The sequence below is a fragment of the Rhinolophus hipposideros genome (assembly GCF_964194185.1).
Source record: "Rhinolophus hipposideros genome assembly, chromosome: 11".
Lineage (NCBI taxonomy): Eukaryota > Metazoa > Chordata > Mammalia > Chiroptera > Rhinolophidae > Rhinolophus > Rhinolophus hipposideros.
The window spans coordinates 47,125,003-47,143,351 of record NC_138057.1 but is presented as its reverse complement, the minus strand read 5'-3'; the positions used below and the strand labels follow the sequence as shown (position 1 = coordinate 47,143,351).

Sequence of the window (18,349 nt, the reverse complement as noted above, 5' to 3'; positions counted from 1 at the left end):
AATTTCTAAATTTTAGTCTTAGAGAAATTTTAGTCTTAAGAGATATTTTATTACAAACAGTATCTTGTACTTGCTAATTGCTGATATAGAGAAAAGTTTATTTATTTATTTATTGTTTATTATTTATTTTGTGTTTTTTCTCATAAATTTTCAATTCTTTTGGGTCTTTAAAGATGGACTAATAACAACTTGTCACAGAACACTTTTAATATGTTTATTCATGGGATTATCATTTCAAAGCCCTGATATTATTTGTAGTTTGAGATTAATCATAAATATTTGCTTGCATTGTACATAACTACAATTATATCATTGAGTAGAAGTGGAAATAAGTCAACAGTTTAAGTTTGCTGTAAAAAATGTATCAAAATTGGGGCCAGCCCGGTGGCTCAGGCGGTTAGAGCTCCATGCTCCTAACTCCGAAGGCTGCCGGTTCAATTCCCACATGGGCCATTGGGGGGAAAAAAAAAGGCAAAAAAAAATGTATCAAAATCGGGAAAACTGGGATTCTTTTTCACAAAGGAATATTGTGAACCGTAACTGTCAGACTATCTTAGTTCTAAAGTAGTGTTTTTCTCTCTGTAGGAAGTAGTTCTGAAAGATGGAAGAATTGAAAGACTAAAGTTGGAACTTGAAAGGAAAGATGCTGAAATCCAGAAGCTGAAAAACGTGATTACTCAGTGGGAGGTTTGTATTTAGTTTCTGTTGTAAATTAGTAATTGGCACATTTTCTGTTTTTCTTACATGTAAATATGTTAATATTTGATTGATAGGAATAATGTTTCTGCTGTTTAGGTTTTTAAACTCTCTTTAATGATATCAAATCTGAATGATAATATATTTTATAGTCTAATGGTGAAGATAAACATGTAAATAATTCCATTATACTTTAGACTTTATAATTGAGATTTGAGTGAGTGCTCCCGAGGCACAAAAACAGGAATAAGTTAGTTACTGTTATTTAAAATTGTTAAGGATTTCACAGAAATTTCTGTGAAATCCTTAACAATTTTACAATACCATGGTATTTCCTGGTAGAGAGAACAACACACAAATTCATGGGAACGGTAGGAAATACATTGTTGCTGATATTTAGAGGAAAGAGCAATTGTAGAAGGTGAGATTGGAGATGTTAGTAGGGGTCAGAATGGGAAGGCATTTGGATTTAAACAAAGAGGGCAATAAATGTCTTTAGTAAGGAAGTGACATGAGAATTGTTTTGTGGGTGGTGATGCACATACCTGAGGCCTGGAGTGAATGTAATATAGTCTGGTAAAACAATTAACAGGTGTTAATTATAAAAGCATGAGTACATTCTGAGCTGGTTTGGGCAGTGGGAATAATAGATCCCATTTTAGATATGTTGAGTTTGAAATGGCTCTACATTCAGGAATAGATGTTCAGGATGCAGTTGGGCACAGCGGAGTCACAACATATGTGCATTTAACTTAACTGTAAATGCTCTCTTTTTCATGAAATTAAAAATACCAATAAGGGCACTGCATTTCATTTGTGCTCTTTATTATAAATCGTATGGTACTAATATTTTGTACATTTATGTTTTTATAGATACATTTACTATTCAGGATTGTATATACAAAACTTTGCTATGTTTATGGGCAATATAAAGAATTTTCATGGGTAATTTTGCTCATTTGCAGTTTTTGTTTTATGAGCTGACTGTAGACCCTAAGGCTGGTATAAGAAGTGCCTCCATGTACATTGACCTAGCCTTGGACAAAAGGCTAGAGATAGTTTGGTGACATACTAACATTGATTGAAGCCCTGAGAGTGAGAATTTCATAGTACTGTAGATAGTTTTATATTCACCATGGATATATTTCTATAGTAACAGTGAATATAGTTGTAGTTACTGTATAAATTTTTCCCCTTCATATTTCTATGTTTCTATCTGACTTACCTTCCTCCTTCATTTCTAAGCTGCTCAGAAGTCCTCCCTTTATATTTACTTGTGGTGCTGACTTCAGTGTGTTGTCTGCAGTATTACTCAGCTACATTACTGATTCATCATCCAGTAAATTCTTACAATGATTTGTTCTCTGATTTCTTGTTTTCTATAATGTATTAAATGTATTGTTTTTCTAATGTATTAATGTATTAAGTATTTATAAGTAATTCAGAGTGTGTTGTATGTTGAATAAGGGTGGTGGGTAAAATTTCCCAGATTATGGATGTTAATGTGGGAACATAGTTCCTCTTGTTCATAAATGTATAATTGTGTCATTTATGTAGTATGAGAAGAAGCTAAGCCATTGGGGAGGGGAAGTGAAAAAATTAAAATATATTTCAGTGAATTACTAGTTCATATCAGCCAAAAATTACTTCAGCAATATTTAATTAGTGAAATAACGAGAGATTAGTAAATTTAGCCCTAACTGAGGAGACAGAACTGTGCTCTGGAAGTCAGTAACCACAACCTGTGTGTACGTTAATTTAAAGTTAAATAAAATTAAAAACTTTTTTCTCAGTCACACTAGGTGCATTTCCAGTCATTAATAGCCACATATTGGACAGTGGCAGATATAAAACAGATACAGAAAGTTCTAGTATAGTACTGAATAGTCCTGGTATAGAACTATGAATCATTTTTCCTTTTGTTTTCGTCTAATTATTTTGAATTGTTAAGGATTTTATTTGTGGGACAAAAGGAAAGTCTTTAGGAAAACTTAATATTTTCCTGAGTTTTTTATCCCTCTTTATTTTTCAATCACCTATAATATTAATTTCTGTTATACCAGGGATTAAATTTTAGGAGTAGACAGTTCTGAATACATTTTCCTCCATCTTGTTTCTTTCAAAAATAACTTATGTCTTTGGCCAAGCCAAGAATTCATAGCTCCAGTAATTGATAGTAGAGTATTAATTACATCATTTATCTTTTAAAAATAAATCTTTTTTCTTTGACTATTAGGCAAAATATAAAGAAGTAAAGGCAAGAAATGCACAGTTATTGAAAATGCTTCAGGAAGGTGAAAGTAAGTGATTTTTGTGTTTTTAGAATTAAAAGTTAATCTTAAAAAGTATTTGAAGATAATTTTTTAAGATTTATGATTTATTAACTCAACAAATAGAATGGTCTCCCAGAGTGATACAAACTGGATTGTTGCTGATATTACAAGTCACTCGATACTACGTTAGCTATTATACAAGTTTACAACTATTCAGATAAGAGAAATCGTGAAATTTCAATTCTTATAAGTTATTAGACTGTATTTAGCAGGAAAGCAAGAACATTGGCTTAAGATTCTGCTTTTTCCGCTATGGAAGGCAGTGTGGAGGTTCCTCAAGAAATTACGAATAGAATTACCATACGACCCAGCAATCGCTCTCCTGGGCATCTACCCCAAAAATATAAAAGCATTTCTCTATAGAGACACGTGTACTCCAATGTTCATTGCAGCTTTGTTTACGGTGGCCAAGACATGGAAACAACCAAAATGTCCTTCAATAGATGAATGGATAAAGAAGTTGTGGTATATATACACAATGGAATACTATTCGGCGTTAAGGAAAGATGATATAGGAGCAATTGTGACAGCATGGATGGATCTCGAGAGTATAATGCTAAGTGAAATAAGTCTGACAGAAAAAGCAGAGAACCCTATGATTTCACTGATATGTGGTATATAAACCCAAAACAACAAAAGAACAAGACAAACAAATGAGAAACAAAAACTCATAGACACAGACAATAATTTAGTGGTTACCAGAGGGTAAGGGGGTGGGGGGTGGGTGATGAGGGTAAATGGGATCAAATATATGGTGATGGAAGGAGAACTGACTCTGGGTGGTGAACACACAATGGGATTTATAGACGATGTAATACAGAATTGTACACCTGAAATCTATGTAAATTTACTAACAATTGTCACCCCAATAAATTTAATTTAAAAAAAAAAGGTTAAAAAAAATAAAAGATTCTGCTTTTTAATAATTAAAGGAGAAGGCCTATTATCATGTTAGGTTTTCCTTCTCCCTGACCCACCACTCTACACACTTTTGCTGCCACTCCAAACTTTTGGCAATAAGGCACCAGCAGGAAGCTGAAGAAATTAATCAAAAATGGTTAGAGATAATAAATTAATAAAACTGATGTTACATATCATTTGATTTCCTGACTGTTTACCGAGTGACACTTACTTTGGAAGTTCTATGAAAATTTTCCATTCATAACAGAAAAAATGTATATTAATTCTTTAATATAAAGTTTATGCAAAGGAAATTATAAACCATAAAAAAGATATAGAGAAAGACATGAATGAAAAAAATCTTCTAAATAAAATTAAATGTAATAAATATTAATGAAATCCCAAATATAGCTCCTGTTAATAAGTATTAACGAAATCCCAAATATAGCTCCTGTATTGTATAGCACTTAAGAGATGAAACTCACGTTGAAGAATAAGTAAACAAGACCAAGAAATTGTTTCAAATATGATGATACTGGGAGTGGAATTGCCCAAACAAAATTTAAACTGTATTATTAAATAACAGTTACCAAAACAATAGTGTAAAAACGAGAAATCCAGTCCAATTGAGCAGAATATATAATCTGGAAGTAGATTCAAACTTATTTTTGTATAACTTTTATGTTTTTTATAACTATACTTTAACTATTATACAGCTTAACTATGATAAAATAGAAGTTAAAGAATAATGGGGAAAGACATTATTTGGACAATTAGACATCAACATCCTAATGAGATTCATTTATATCTGTGCATGTTACTGAACTTCATGTGATTCATTTAATGAATAATATTATGAAAACAAAATAATTGTTTGCAAGGTATGTTTCTAATTGAAAAAATTAAGGGTATCATTAGACATTGGATATATGATTTTTAAATATGTAAAAGTAAATATTCCTTCATTAAGGAAATATTTGTAAAAAGTGAGAAAATTAACAAATAAAAACTTCCTCTCAATAATGGACTAAAAATGGCTACCAGTAAATAAAATCAGTGTCCATACTATAAATTATCCAAGTGGAAGAATTTTTTATAGGACTATTACATGAAAAATATTCACAGTACATTATACCCAGTAGAGTATACATATTGTAGCATTTATAATATAAATGTAAATACAGTCAGTTCTGTTAAATGTAACATGTGCTCCTAAAAATCACCAATCTGTGAAAAATCACAGTTAAAACCACAAGGTTTAGGGGGAAATGGAGTTAGAAGCATACAACACTCAAAAACTTTTATCAGTGACACATTAAAAAAAAGATAGAACTCTAATAAAAACAGTATAACAGTTTATGCATATTAAAATGGTTAAACACATAAATACTGTAATAAATATAGCACTTTACCTTGAAAACAACCTACTTCACTTGTAGAAGTAGGCTTCAGAGGGTTGCAGTTTGTGTGTCCTGGTAAGTGATAAGAGGCTTGAAAGTTGGTGTGGTTCTTAACACACAGTGACCTGAGATAGCTGGTGATATTTGAGATGTGTGTGTGGGTGCAGTTGTCTGTGCTCACAAAATCGCATGTAAGCAAATGAAAGATGCCTGTTATGTTTAAGTTCCCTAATATGTCAGTGTCATTGAAACAGGCATTATAGGAAAACTGATCGTAATTAAAATATTACATAATTATTAAAAACCACTAGTGCTCAGTGTGTGTGTGTGTGTATTTAATTCTGGAGATGGAGGAGTAGAATGTATAATTTGTAAAAGTTCCCAAGTTGACTCTTGAGAGACTGATTTGTTTCTTGATAGTGTTACACCTTACTGCATATTAAGCTATGACAAATAAATTTGAATTACAGTGTTATATTGGTATAGCTGTGGTGACATCAGTACTCTAAAATATTTAAGCATTTTCTCCTTTACTAATTTTATTACAATTTTATCTCTTCAATCTCTCCTAGCTTGTTTTGAAAGTTGAATTAATTGTTCATCCATTAGCCATTACCATGGGTTAAGGATATGTCAGCCATGTGGAGATCTCTAAAGCTGAAGAAAAATGCAGCCAAAATATAGATCTCTTGCTTCCCCAGAGCGGGAAAAACCTCTAGACAAATAGTTCTGAGAGACCACAGATGTTGTATGATTAATTATGATCATATGAGTTACATTTATTTGAGAGTGCTTTATTGGTATGAAACGTGAGATAAAAATGTTTGTGGGCTTTGTATGCTGACCCAGACAATTTTTAACAAAACAAAACAGCAAACAGAAACACTGTACATTTTTTAATCTTGAAATTAGTCGATTTTCAAGAAAATTTCCCTTTGTGAAATTTTTTATTTTCTTGTGTCCTTGTCCTTTTTAGTATAGATGGAAAAACTTACTCTTTCATCCTATCTGTACAATTAATATTTTAACGCTACAGAAAAATAAAATTTCCAAGAAAAACTGCTGTGGTGATAATTATCAGAATTTACCTGGGAAAAATAAGAGCTATATAGGATCAAGAAATACATTCATTAAGTATGAGGACAATCTTTGCCTGGCTGCATTGCTGTCTTGGTTCACTGAAGTATTGTTAAAGTATTTGAGTGATTGAAAAGATTATGCTACTTTTTCCTTTTTTGTTAGTGAAAGATAAAGCAGAAATACTTCTGCAAGTTGATGAATCACAGAGTATCAAGAATGAGCTAACTATACAGGTAAGGAAAACTATATAAGACTGGTTTTCTTAAGCTGTCCTTTAGTTTTGAATTATGAAACTTGACTAAACAAAAATACAGCCCATGAACACTGCAAGAAAGTGATATAAATTATTTCATCATTATGTAATAGCAAATGAATAAAGATTCTGTTTACCGTGTAGGAGAGGTATATATGTCCTGAAGAATAGAGGAAGATAAGGTTGTATTTTAGTTGATGTGGACTATGAATATAGAGATAGAAAGGGCAGATAAAACTTATCCTGTTCTTGGACTTGATTTTCTCCCCTTCAGTCCTCATTCTGTGGTCTAGAACAGTGAGCTTGTCCTATCTATCTTTAATACACAGCTGAATAAGATGCCTAATTGAAATTGGGGTGGCGGAGAGGGGTTCATGTTCTGATGCTCATTCATCCAGTAGTCAAAAATCATCATTGTGGGTGGCCCGTTAGCTCAGTTGGTTAGAGCGTGATGCTAATAACACCAAGGTTTCCGGTTTGATCCCTGCATGGGCCACTGTGAGCTGCGCCCTCTTTAAAAAACAAACGAACAAAGAAACCATCATTGTGAATAACTGTTAAGAATTAAGATTATTTGCCTAAAAATACAAAGTCTTCTTTTAAACTGAATATTTGGTTATAGGTGACTTCACTTCATGCTGCATTAGAACAAGAAAGATCTAAAGTGAAAGTATTACAAGCAGAATTAGCCAAATATCAGGTATGCTTTTATAATTTTGACAGTGTTTACATCACAAATAATACAGTTGAAATAGATACTATGTAACAATAAATGCACTATCCTTAGGCCAAAATTTATTCATCAAAAATATTAATAATTTTGTTATTATTGCTTATATAATTTATGTTTTAGAAAATGTTAACGTTATTCTAGGTGTTAGTATATACAGCAATAACTAAAGTATTTCAGAAAAATTCTTGGTACTACATAGAAAATGTGGCATACATGCCATTGAATCATATCAAGGGAAGGCACATGACATTTGTCCCATTATAAGTTTAACTACTTGGGTACAGCAATATCTTCTAGATGTCTTCATTGTAAAGGTATATTTTCCCCTTTGTAATTAATAAATAATATGTCGAGTGATACTTTGAGATTGTGTGAATATCCTTTCTTTTTATCCAGTGGTTTAGTATCCATTTATGATATTTTGTAGCAGTTATTACTTTGGTGCATTCAAAATAGTGATTTTTCTAATTCTGTCATTTCTTCTGCATTTATAAGCTGGCATTAAGCATTTTTTTTTCTGGAGGATGCAGTAAAAAAATATCAGTGCTTTGTTTCAATATATGTGTGTATGTATATGTGTGTATACACACAGACAAACACACATATATTTGCACGCACGTGTGTATGTGTGTCTAAGTAATGATATAAAATGTGTTAACTAATGAGGGGTCATAGTCAAAAACATATGAAAGCCATTGGTGGCCTAGAGAACATAAAAGTTGTTTAGCCTCAGCTTTGATATCTCATCAGAAGGATAATTTGCCTGGGAGGCTTTGAAAAGTGTCCTTGAATTTTTGTGTGTTTTTAAAAATCTTGTTGAGAAGCAAGGTAAGAATTTTAAGTTGTATAACATTGGATCTTATGTGGTTATCTACCTTGTAGAAATTTTTTTGGTAAATCTATTTTTATTTTCCTCCTATCAGGAAATAAATCTTATTTTTTAATACATATCATTACACATCTCAGGTTCCACATAACCTCCCTTATATTTATTTTCTCTGAAAGAATCCTTGCAAATCTTTTATTTGGTCAGGAATGAATAATATCATTCTTATACTTGATTTTTTTAAAAAGAAGGTTGATATAGAAATGTTTTTGATTACCAAGAAGGAAGTGGTAGCAGAAAAATGATAAAAGAAACAAGGAGAAGCTGCCAACATTATTAAATAGGCCTGGGTTTCGTGTGCCCCTGATATAGCCACCATTTTAAGAAATGTATTTTCCACAGACAAGTAGTTCCCCAAACTTGGCTGCCCATCAGAATCACTTGGGAACTTTTTGAATTACACAGATGATTCAGCCCAGCCCTGGTAATTGTGAATACACAGGTTAGAATTTAAAAAATATTACTACTCAGGTGATTCTAATGAGCAACTAAATTTGAGTACCATTGCTATAGTTTATAAAAATGGAGAAAAAAACTAAAAAAATTGTAAGGCAAAAATATATCAAACCATTATTTATGGTTAAAATGTGGATGTAGAGTAGTTATGGGTGATTTTCATTTTCTACTTTGTACTTTCCATTTTCCTATAGTGAGTATTTACTTCTCAAATCAGAATAAGGCATAAAATGTTATATTAAAAGTAGTTAATGTAAAATACTTGTCTGTTAAGCTGCTTTTCTCTTTCGTTGGCTGAAGTCAGATACTACAGATGGAGTTTCAGTTGGAGCACATTCAATACAGATGTATATTTGTCACTGAGCAATATAAAAAGTATAACTTACTTTTCAACCCAGTGATGAAAAAAATCAGATTTCTAATGTTGTCTTAATATGAACAAGACTAGACAAAACTTGCATAGAAATTGATTTACCCAAAAGGGTCATGAACTGAATTACCAAATTTGCTGATCATATGGAACTGTTTTAGTATTGATCAAAATTTGTATTTTAAAAACAATCTAGGACAGTCCAAATGAGTTTTTAAAAATAAGGTATTGGTGATCTTACTAAGTCCAGACTAATTCAAATAGAATTAACAACCAACTTTAACCATTTATAAAAATAACCATGTAAAAGTAATTTAGTAGTATGCACATTCAAATTCACAACAAACTTAAAAAGTAAATTGCTTCCTTCTCATATCTAAAAATGCCTTTGGTTTCATATATTCTTAAAATGAAAATGCCCCCAGAATGGTATTTCCTAAATAATTTGCCCTATTTTTCTTTACAGGGTGGCAGAAAAGGGAAAAGAAACTCTGAATACGACCAGTGTAGGTGATTCCATTAGCCTTTGAGGTCAACACAAAAATTAAAACTTTCAGGGTTTTGCAAAAATGTACATATTTAATGCTGTGCAACTGCTAAACTATGCAGTTTTTGTTGGAGAAATACTTAAAACGATTAGCTCACTAACAGTCTATGGTTTTTTTGTCCTTTTGGCTTAAAGTGAAAAGAAGAAAAAACAGAATTCCAGCAGAACTCAGTGATTGTTGTTTACTATCCATACTTCTTATCACTTTAGTTTTTCATCAGTCAATAAAATTAATTTACTCTTCCATTATGTTTGACTTTTTCAGTTTCAGAAACAATGTAAAAGTATTATTTTTGCTTATAGCACAACCAGTTAATTAGATCATTTAAGTTCAGTGAATATTTATTCAGTACTTTCTGCATGCAAAAACCTACGGGACATACAAGTTGAGTGAAAAATGGTTGATATCCTCAAGTAGCTTATGCTTAGAAGAAATAGAAGGTAGGTTGGATAAAAATAGCAAATATAATTACCGTACAGATTAGAATGTGATATCATGTTGCTTGGAAATTGAGAAAACTTAAATGAGAGAGTTTTTGGAGGGTAGATAAGTTTTCTGTAAATTTGTTGAAAGGCATTCTAGGGAGAAGGAACAAACTCTGGGCTGAAATGTTTGTTTAAAGAACAGTATGGCCTAAGGATAGAAACGTGGCACACTGAGAATAGAAAGAATGTTGATGGGGAGAAATGAGAGATTTTTCATTGGTATAATCAGATACTCGAATAATTAGTAGTTTATGGGATTCACTTTTTTAGTGTAGTCAGTGAAATACAACTATGATTCATTAAAATGCCAAAGATTTTTTGGTTTTATAACAAAGATGAACACATAAATACTGGTTTTGGCCTCCAAAACTAGCGTTCTATGAAAGATTCCACTTTATACAGTCTCTGAAGAAAAAATTACTTAATGTCATCATTGCATGCATGTCTGGCTTCTTCCATAAGGTTACGTGAACCTTGCAAAGAAATGTGACTTTTTGTTCCCTATATTCTCAGTGCTTCGTCCTCTATGTGGCAGACAGGAGATGCTAAAGAATTATTTATTTAATTAAGTGGTAAAGCTCTCTGAGATAGTGTTTCCCAAATTTTACCTTTGATTAAAAATTAAGAATAGGTACCATCAGAACCTAATTTATTAAGTAAATATACATGGTACTATTTTATGATACCATATTTTTCAACCCAGCGATGAACAGAATCAATTTCTAATGCCATCTTATATGAACAAGCTAGACAGAACTTGAATCAGAATAGTTTGAATTATAATTGAATTACCCAAACAGTTAATAAACTGAATTACCACTGTTCCTATTTCTCCTCCTCTGTCCTTTTTTTCGTCTTTTTTCTTTTCTGTCCCTCTGTGAATGACATTCAATGCCACATATAGTCCTAACTGATGACAATAATAAACCGCCCCAAAAAGCATATTGTATTATCCTCTGCCTGCATATTATCCATTTGGTACATTAGCTAGCATCTAGTACTGTGCCTGGCATATGGTAGACATTCAACAGATATGCCATTTACAAGTAATGTATATTGGTTTAACATCACCTGGGCACCAAGAAAACTTTACTGATCATCCTCTTTTGTGTTGTGTAGTCTCTAGAGTACTGTATTCATAGCTCTTTTTCCCCCTGAATTCTTTTTTCTTGAATTATGTATCCACTCCTATGGCTTCATCTATCAGTTTTAAGCCAGTGTATCAGTTTCAACAGGAAAAGATTAACTACCTTAAAATCAAAAGTTTTGTCTAGTAAGAAACTAAAAAGACAGTGATTAATTGGTAATTTCTTCGGTTAAATTGATTTCTCGGGCATTCTCTTTTAATAAATATCATTACTTAGATTCTTTTCAGTTTCCTGAATCTTCAGTAAAATTATTGATAGCTTATTATGTTCCAGGTATTGTGCTAATAAGTAACAGAGATGCAAATATATCCACAATCAATTGGAAGAAAACAGAAATGTAAAGAAATAATCACAAATTATTCTAATAAATAATAATACTGATGTATTAAAATTGCTATTGGAGTATAGAGGAAAGATACTGTTTTAAAGGGAGTAGCGTAAAACAATTGTAATTACTTCAAACTCCATTAATAATACCTTAAAAATTAATTATGGCAATATAGCTACTTAATTAAATTTGGCAAGTATTTTTGACATCTTCTATAGTGTGTTAGTAAAGCCAGAGGAACTAGAGCTATGTTCAAGTCCCATCTCTATTATTTATTAGTTGTATGACCTTAGCTTATAATAAACATTCAGTAAATGAGTCAACAGAATGAAACTGGATATCAAATGAGACCAGCTAGGGAAAGGGTACAAAATTAGATAAGATGGAATCTCTACCTTCAAATTATTTTCGGTCTAATAGGAATAGAAGATCATACTAGCACATAAGTAACTAAAATTCAAGATAGAATGCAGTGGATTCCACAATAATTGCATGGAAATAAGAGAGTATATTTGTCCAGGAAAGTCACATGTTATTTATAGAAAAAAATAACATTTTTAAATTGGTTCCTAGAGGATAGGCAGTGACTTACACAAGATATCTAGTGACTAAATAATGGAGCCAGGTACTAGAATTCTGAATGCAGTTCCAGTCTACTATATCTGTTTCTCAGACTGGTTGGCAGCCCGTCTGCATTAGACTTACCTGGTGGTACTTTTTAAAAACACGTAATTTCAGTGTTTACTCCAGCCATGGTGAATCAACATTTCTGGAGGTAGGCCTGAGTATCTAAAATTTTAAACTCCCCCAGGAGACGCCTATGCCTGTTAAAATTTGGTATATCACCCCTGCTTTTTCTGATATACATATTAGTCATCTATTGGCAGTTTTCAAAATACTTCTCAAGTCTTATTAAGTTCACAAAATTTCAATTTCACCTGTAAAATTCACCTAATGATTTCTTTGTCTGTAAAATAAAAGTTTTCTTAGATTTCTAAAATCCTTTTAAGGTCTAAATGTAAATGTTGCTCTTCACAGAACTCTTGAAACTATAAAATGTACATTTGTATTTAATCAGTGACTATCTAAAATATACTGATAACCAAATGATTGGAAAATACCATTACTAAGGAAAAGGACTTCAGAATTTAAGAAAAAGTTACTTACAAAAATTGCCAGCTGTCCACAAGTGAAACAATTCCATATAACCCTCCTTTGGATAAAGTGAATAACCCTCCCAGATAGTACTGTTCGTTATAACATCTGTACGTAAGGAACTTTATGTGGAAGCCTATTTTAAAGGAGTTTCATTTGAACTATAACTGCTTTCAAATGGGGCACTGTGAATAAAATGAACTCAATCCAAAGAAAATGCATTCCTTAAAATACAAGGGGAAGAAAGATTTTAAAACTTTATAAAGAAAATACAGACGGTGCCAAAAAAATGTATACACATTTTAAGAAAGGAAAAAACTATTAAAATTGTAATACTCAATATATACTGATAACAAAAGATGCATACAAGTCATGTGTACACATTTTTTGACAGCCCCAATATTTCAAAAGTAAGTTACCACAAATACTTTTGACTTTCCAAGAGTGTATTTATTACCTAAAAATGAAGCACTTTACTAATGTCACCAAGGTTTATCTGAAAGAACATCAGGTACTTCATTTTGCAGCAGTCAAGGCAACTCAATGCAGAAAGATGTGCTTGATCTACATGAAAAAAGGAAAATGAAATTCATTGCAGGAGTAAGCACACCAGTTAACATCAACATCCTACAGCACAGAGAACAAAGTTAGGTAGCACTTGTCAGTTCTTTTAAATGTTCTGCAAATCTTTCAGTCTGTTTAATGAGAAATATGTATTAGGCCAAGAGACTAGGAAAATATTTTTCTCCTCACTTCTAAGTAATAATTGGAATTCAAAACTAATCAACATTACCAATATCCAACATCCAATAAAAAATTACTAGCCATGCTTAGAAAGCAGAAAAATGTTACCCGTAATGAAAAGGAAAACCAGTCAATAGAAACAGACTCAGAGTGGCGGAAATGATGGAATTAGCAACAAGGATGTTAAAACAGCTATAACTATATTTATTCAAAGGAAAACATGAACGTAAGGAGAGACATTGGAAACAAAAAAGAACCAAATAGAAGTTTTAGAGATGAAAAGTATAGTATATGAAAAAATATTTGAATTGTATAGGATCAATGCAAATTAGACACTGCTAAGGAAAATGTTACTAAAATTGAAGCCAGAGTGATAGAAACTATCCAAAGTGAGGAACAAACCAAAAGACTAAATTAACAAAGTCTTGGTAACCTGTGGGACAATATGAAATATATGTAATTTGAGTTCCAGAAAGATGAGAAGATGAGGACAGAAATAAATTTGAAATTATCCCTGAAAATCAAATTTGATGAAAACTATAAAGCTACAGATCCAAGAATTTCAACAAACCCCAAGAAAGTTAAACACATAACCAAAACAAACAAATAAATAAAACCATTCCAAGACACATTACAATCAAATTGCTGAAAAATAGTGATAAAGAGAAACAAGTGTACCTGCAGGGGAAAACAATTACTTGACAGCTTAATAAAGTTAAGAATACATACATACAGACTTCTTGTCAGAAATATACAAGCCAGAAGACATTAGAATGACATCTTTAAAGTGCTGAAAGGAAAATAGAAACTGTCAATCCTGAATTCTATAATCAATGAAAATAATCTTCAAAAAAAAGTTGAAAGACATTTTCAGAGAATTCATTGCCAGCAGATGTGCACTACAAGAAATGTTAAAGGAAATCCTCCGTGAAGAAAAAAAATACCAGATAGAAAGGAATGAAGAGCACCAAAATGGAAATGTGTAAATATAAAAAATATTTATCTTTACAGTCTGATTTTTAAAAAAGATAACTAAGTATAATAATGCATTGTAGGGTTTATTACATACACAACATAGAACAACATTGCCTTGTACAAAAGATAGGAGAGGGGAATGGGAGTATACTCTAGTTTACTATTATGATCCAGTCATCCCACTCTTAGGTAGAAAATATGCCTACACAAAGACGTACATAAATGTTCCTTGCAGCTTTATACACAAATGGAAACTACATTTGTGTATGGAAACTGGAAACTACACAAAAATGTCCATCAAGAGGTGAACACACAATGTGATATATATACATGTATATATAATATGTATATATACATATATATGATGAATTACAGAATTGTACACTTGAAACATGTAATTTTACTAACCACTGTCATCCCAATAAATTTTAATTAAAAAGGTGAATGGAAAAACAAACAGGTTTATTTATACAATGGAATACTGAAAGAACTGATACATACAACATGGATGATTCCTAAAATAATTTTCCTGAACAAAACAAACCAGACACAAAAGGTTACATACTGATTCAATTTCTGTGCAAATCTAAGACTATAATGACAGAGAACAGATGAGTAGTTTTCCTGGTACCATGGTTGGGGTGAAGATTGGGCTCAAGGGCTCAAGGGAATTTTTAAGAGAGATAGAAATGTTCTATATCCTGATTGTGGTGTGGTTACATAGATGTATACTTTATTAAGACTGATGGAACTGTGCACTTAAAATTGAGGGTATATTATAGTGTGTAAAATTATATCAAAAAAGTAGATTTTTAAAGTTCTTGTTGTATGTGTTCCATGTTAAAAAAAACTAGACGAGAACTAAAAGTTACCTTTAGTCAAACACAAAAAAAGATTTGTATTTTATTCCTATGTATCATTAATTAAAACTTAAAATGTAAAAAGATATTTCAGATAAAAAATGTATAGCAATCCAATAAAAGGCATGCAAGACTGCTAAAGAGAAAAGTATAAAAGTTTACTGAGAGAGAATAAAGATCTAAATAAATAGATATGTTCCTGCGGTAGAGTGCAAATATTTTAAAGATTTTAATTCTCTCCTAGTGGGTTTATAGATTTAAAATAACCTCAGTCATTCTCAACAGAATATCTGCTTTGTTTTGTGGTACTTGACTCGATGAAGGAAAGAGCCACGTAAAAGCCACATCACTCTTGAAGATAAAAAATAATTTTGGAGGATTTTTCTACCAGCTATCAAGAATTCTTACAGTAAGTATGTCTGGTATTGCCTCAGAAGTAGACATAAACTGATGGAATGAAGAGTCCATGCATATTGTATGTGTCAGTACCAGGCTTATGAGAAAAGTGCCATGCAGATCAGTTCAATCAGTTCAACAGTTCAAAAAAACTGTTCAATATAGTCTTGATACAATTGGACAAAACAATTTTAACTCATACCATACATAAAAATATTACTTACAGATAGACTGAAGAGCTGTATGTGAATGGCAAAACCCTAAAGCTTTTAGCAGATAACTATAGTGAGTTGAATAGTGGCTCCCAAAAGATACGTTCATCTGGAGCCTCAGAATGTGGACTTAATTGGAATAAGAGTATTTGCAGATGTAACTAAGATACAATCTCTAAGATACAACAAAATGAGATTATTTTGGATTAGGGTGGGCCCTTAATCCAACAATGAATATCTTTTATAAGAGAAATAAAATAAAACCCAGAGAGAAAAAACAAAGGAGAAGGCTGTGTGAATATGAAACAGAGATTGGAGTCTGGCAGCTTCAAGCCAGAGAATGCCGTAAATTGCAGGCAGCCAGCAGAATTCTCACCAGAAGAGATTCTCTCTCCAGAGCCCCCAGAATGAACCAATACTACTGACATCTTGATTTCAGACTTCCGGCCTTCAGAAATGTGCGAGAATAGATTTGTTGTTTTAAACCACCCATTTTGTGGTAATTTGTTATAGCAGCTCTAAGAATAAATAACATGGGAGGCTATCTTCATGACCTCGGGGTAAGGTACAAGAAAAGCACTAACTGTAAAGGAAAAGATTAACTACCTTAAAATTAAAAGAGCCTCCTCCTTTGGCTCTGAGTAGCACCGTGCAGTCAGCGCACATGAGCACCTTACGAAAGAAGGTAAAAAGGAAACCAAGAAGAAAGTGGCTGACCCATTTTCTAAGAAAGACTGGTATGATGTGAAAGCACCAGCTATTTCAGTATAAGAAATATTGGGAAAACACCAGTCTCAAAAACTCAAGGAACCAAAATTGTATCTGATGGTCTCAAGGGTCACATTTTTGAGGTGACTTTGGCTAATCTGCAGAATGATGAAGTTGCATTTAGAAAATTCAAGCTAATTACTGAAGATGTTTAGGGCAAAAACTGCCTAATTTCTATGGTATGGACCTTACCCATGACAGAATGTGTTCCATGGTCAAAAAATGGCAGAATGTGACTGAAGTTCATGTTGATGTCAAGACTACTGATGGCTACTTGCTTCATCTATTCTGTGGTGGTTTTACTAAAAAACACAATAATCAGGTTTGGAAGATCTCTTATGCTCAGCATCAACAGATCTGTCAAATGTGGATGATGATGGAAATTGTGACTGCAGAGGTACAGACAAATGACTTGAAAGAAGTGGTCAATAAACTGATTCCAGGTAGCATTGGAAAAGACATAGAAAAGGCCTGCCAATCTGTTTATCTGCTTCATGATGCCTTTGCTAGACAAGTCAAAATGCTGAAGAAGCCCACATTTGAATTGGGAAAACTCAAGGAACTCCATGGTGAAGGTAGCAGTTTTGGACAAGCTATTGGGGGTGAGACAGGTGCTAAAGTTGTAGGCAGCAACTTTTTTGATGGATATGAGCCTCCAGTCCAAGAATCTGTTTAAAAGTCAGACTTTTTATGGTGACAAAACCTATTCATGTTGTTTTAAAAAAGGCCTTTTTTCATGAATAGATACTATGAAGAATAAAATGGCAAGCAACAGAGTGGGGAAAGCTATTTGTAATATATATATATATAACTGGCAAAAGAACAGGCACTTCACAAAAGAAGAAATCCAAATGCCCAGTAAACATATAAAGGTGATAAGTTTTATTAATAATAAGGAAAATAAAGTTAAAATGAAATACCATTACATACCCAGCAGATTGTTAAAGCCAAATAGAAAAAAATAGGTATATCACAAAATTTATTAGTAAAAAAGGGGAGCTGTTTGCACATCTCTCATTTTAATACTTTCTGCAAGGCAGTTCCACGCTATGTTAGAAAACAAAAAGGATCTTAGATCCTAGCCCCTTAAATAAAAATAACTATTTAAATCCTTCTAGGAAGAAACTAATTCTCTCTCTCTCTTCTCTCTCTCTCTCTCTCTCTCTCTCTCTCTCTCTCTCTCTCTCTCTCTCTCTCTGTATATATATCTACATAGACATATATCTGACATGGATATGTTTGGGACTCTGAAAGATTCTAAATGTCCATTTTGCATAGTTGTGATTTTTAAATATTAACAGTTTTTTGACATCACGTAAGTTTTAAAAGTTCACTTTTAGAAACAAATGACTGAAACTGGAAATACAGTATGTTAGGTAGTAATTTGTGACTTAAGATCACAATGATGTGTTGGTCATGACTCTTACTGGTTCTCAAGAGTTGATTGTGTGCATCTCTTCCCAACTCTACAATAAATTATATCACATCACATTGATAACTTGAAATTGGCCATGGTAGGAATATTCACACCATGGAAACTGGCAACAGATAAATGCTACAAACCAGCACCCCCACCACCCCAACCAGTTTCTCTGTAAGGTACATCAGAACCTTCTAACTCGA

At 32.3% G+C, this 18,349-nt stretch overlaps 1 protein-coding gene and 1 pseudogene across 11 annotated transcripts in view; both read left to right on the top strand.

The window, feature by feature from the left end:
• GKAP1 (G kinase anchoring protein 1) overlaps positions 1-12,612 on the top strand; it is a 70,453-nt gene extending 57,841 nt beyond the window's left edge. For 2 of the 10 annotated variants that reach the window (XM_081067085.1, XM_081067086.1), the window contains 5 exons: positions 586-687; positions 2,933-2,996; positions 6,572-6,642; positions 7,285-7,362; positions 9,574-12,612. In XM_081067085.1, the coding sequence (XP_080923211.1) occupies positions 586-687; positions 2,933-2,996; positions 6,572-6,642; positions 7,285-7,362; positions 9,574-9,621 (363 nt within the window). In that variant the 3' untranslated portion in view covers positions 9,622-12,612. Of the gene's footprint in view, positions 1-585; positions 688-1,941; positions 2,076-2,932; positions 3,087-6,571; positions 6,643-7,284; positions 7,363-9,573 lie in introns of those variants that run through there. The other 8 variants (XM_081067083.1, XM_081067084.1, XM_081067077.1 and 5 more) reach the window with 5 other exon arrangements.
• Positions 12,613-16,491: 3,879 nt separating this feature from the next.
• On the top strand, positions 16,492-17,402 carry LOC308505028 (small ribosomal subunit protein eS1-like; annotated as a pseudogene). Its single transcript has 2 exons — positions 16,492-16,518; positions 16,604-17,402. The product of its transcript is annotated as a small ribosomal subunit protein eS1-like (transcript).
• The last annotated feature ends 947 nt before the right edge of the window (positions 17,403-18,349 follow it).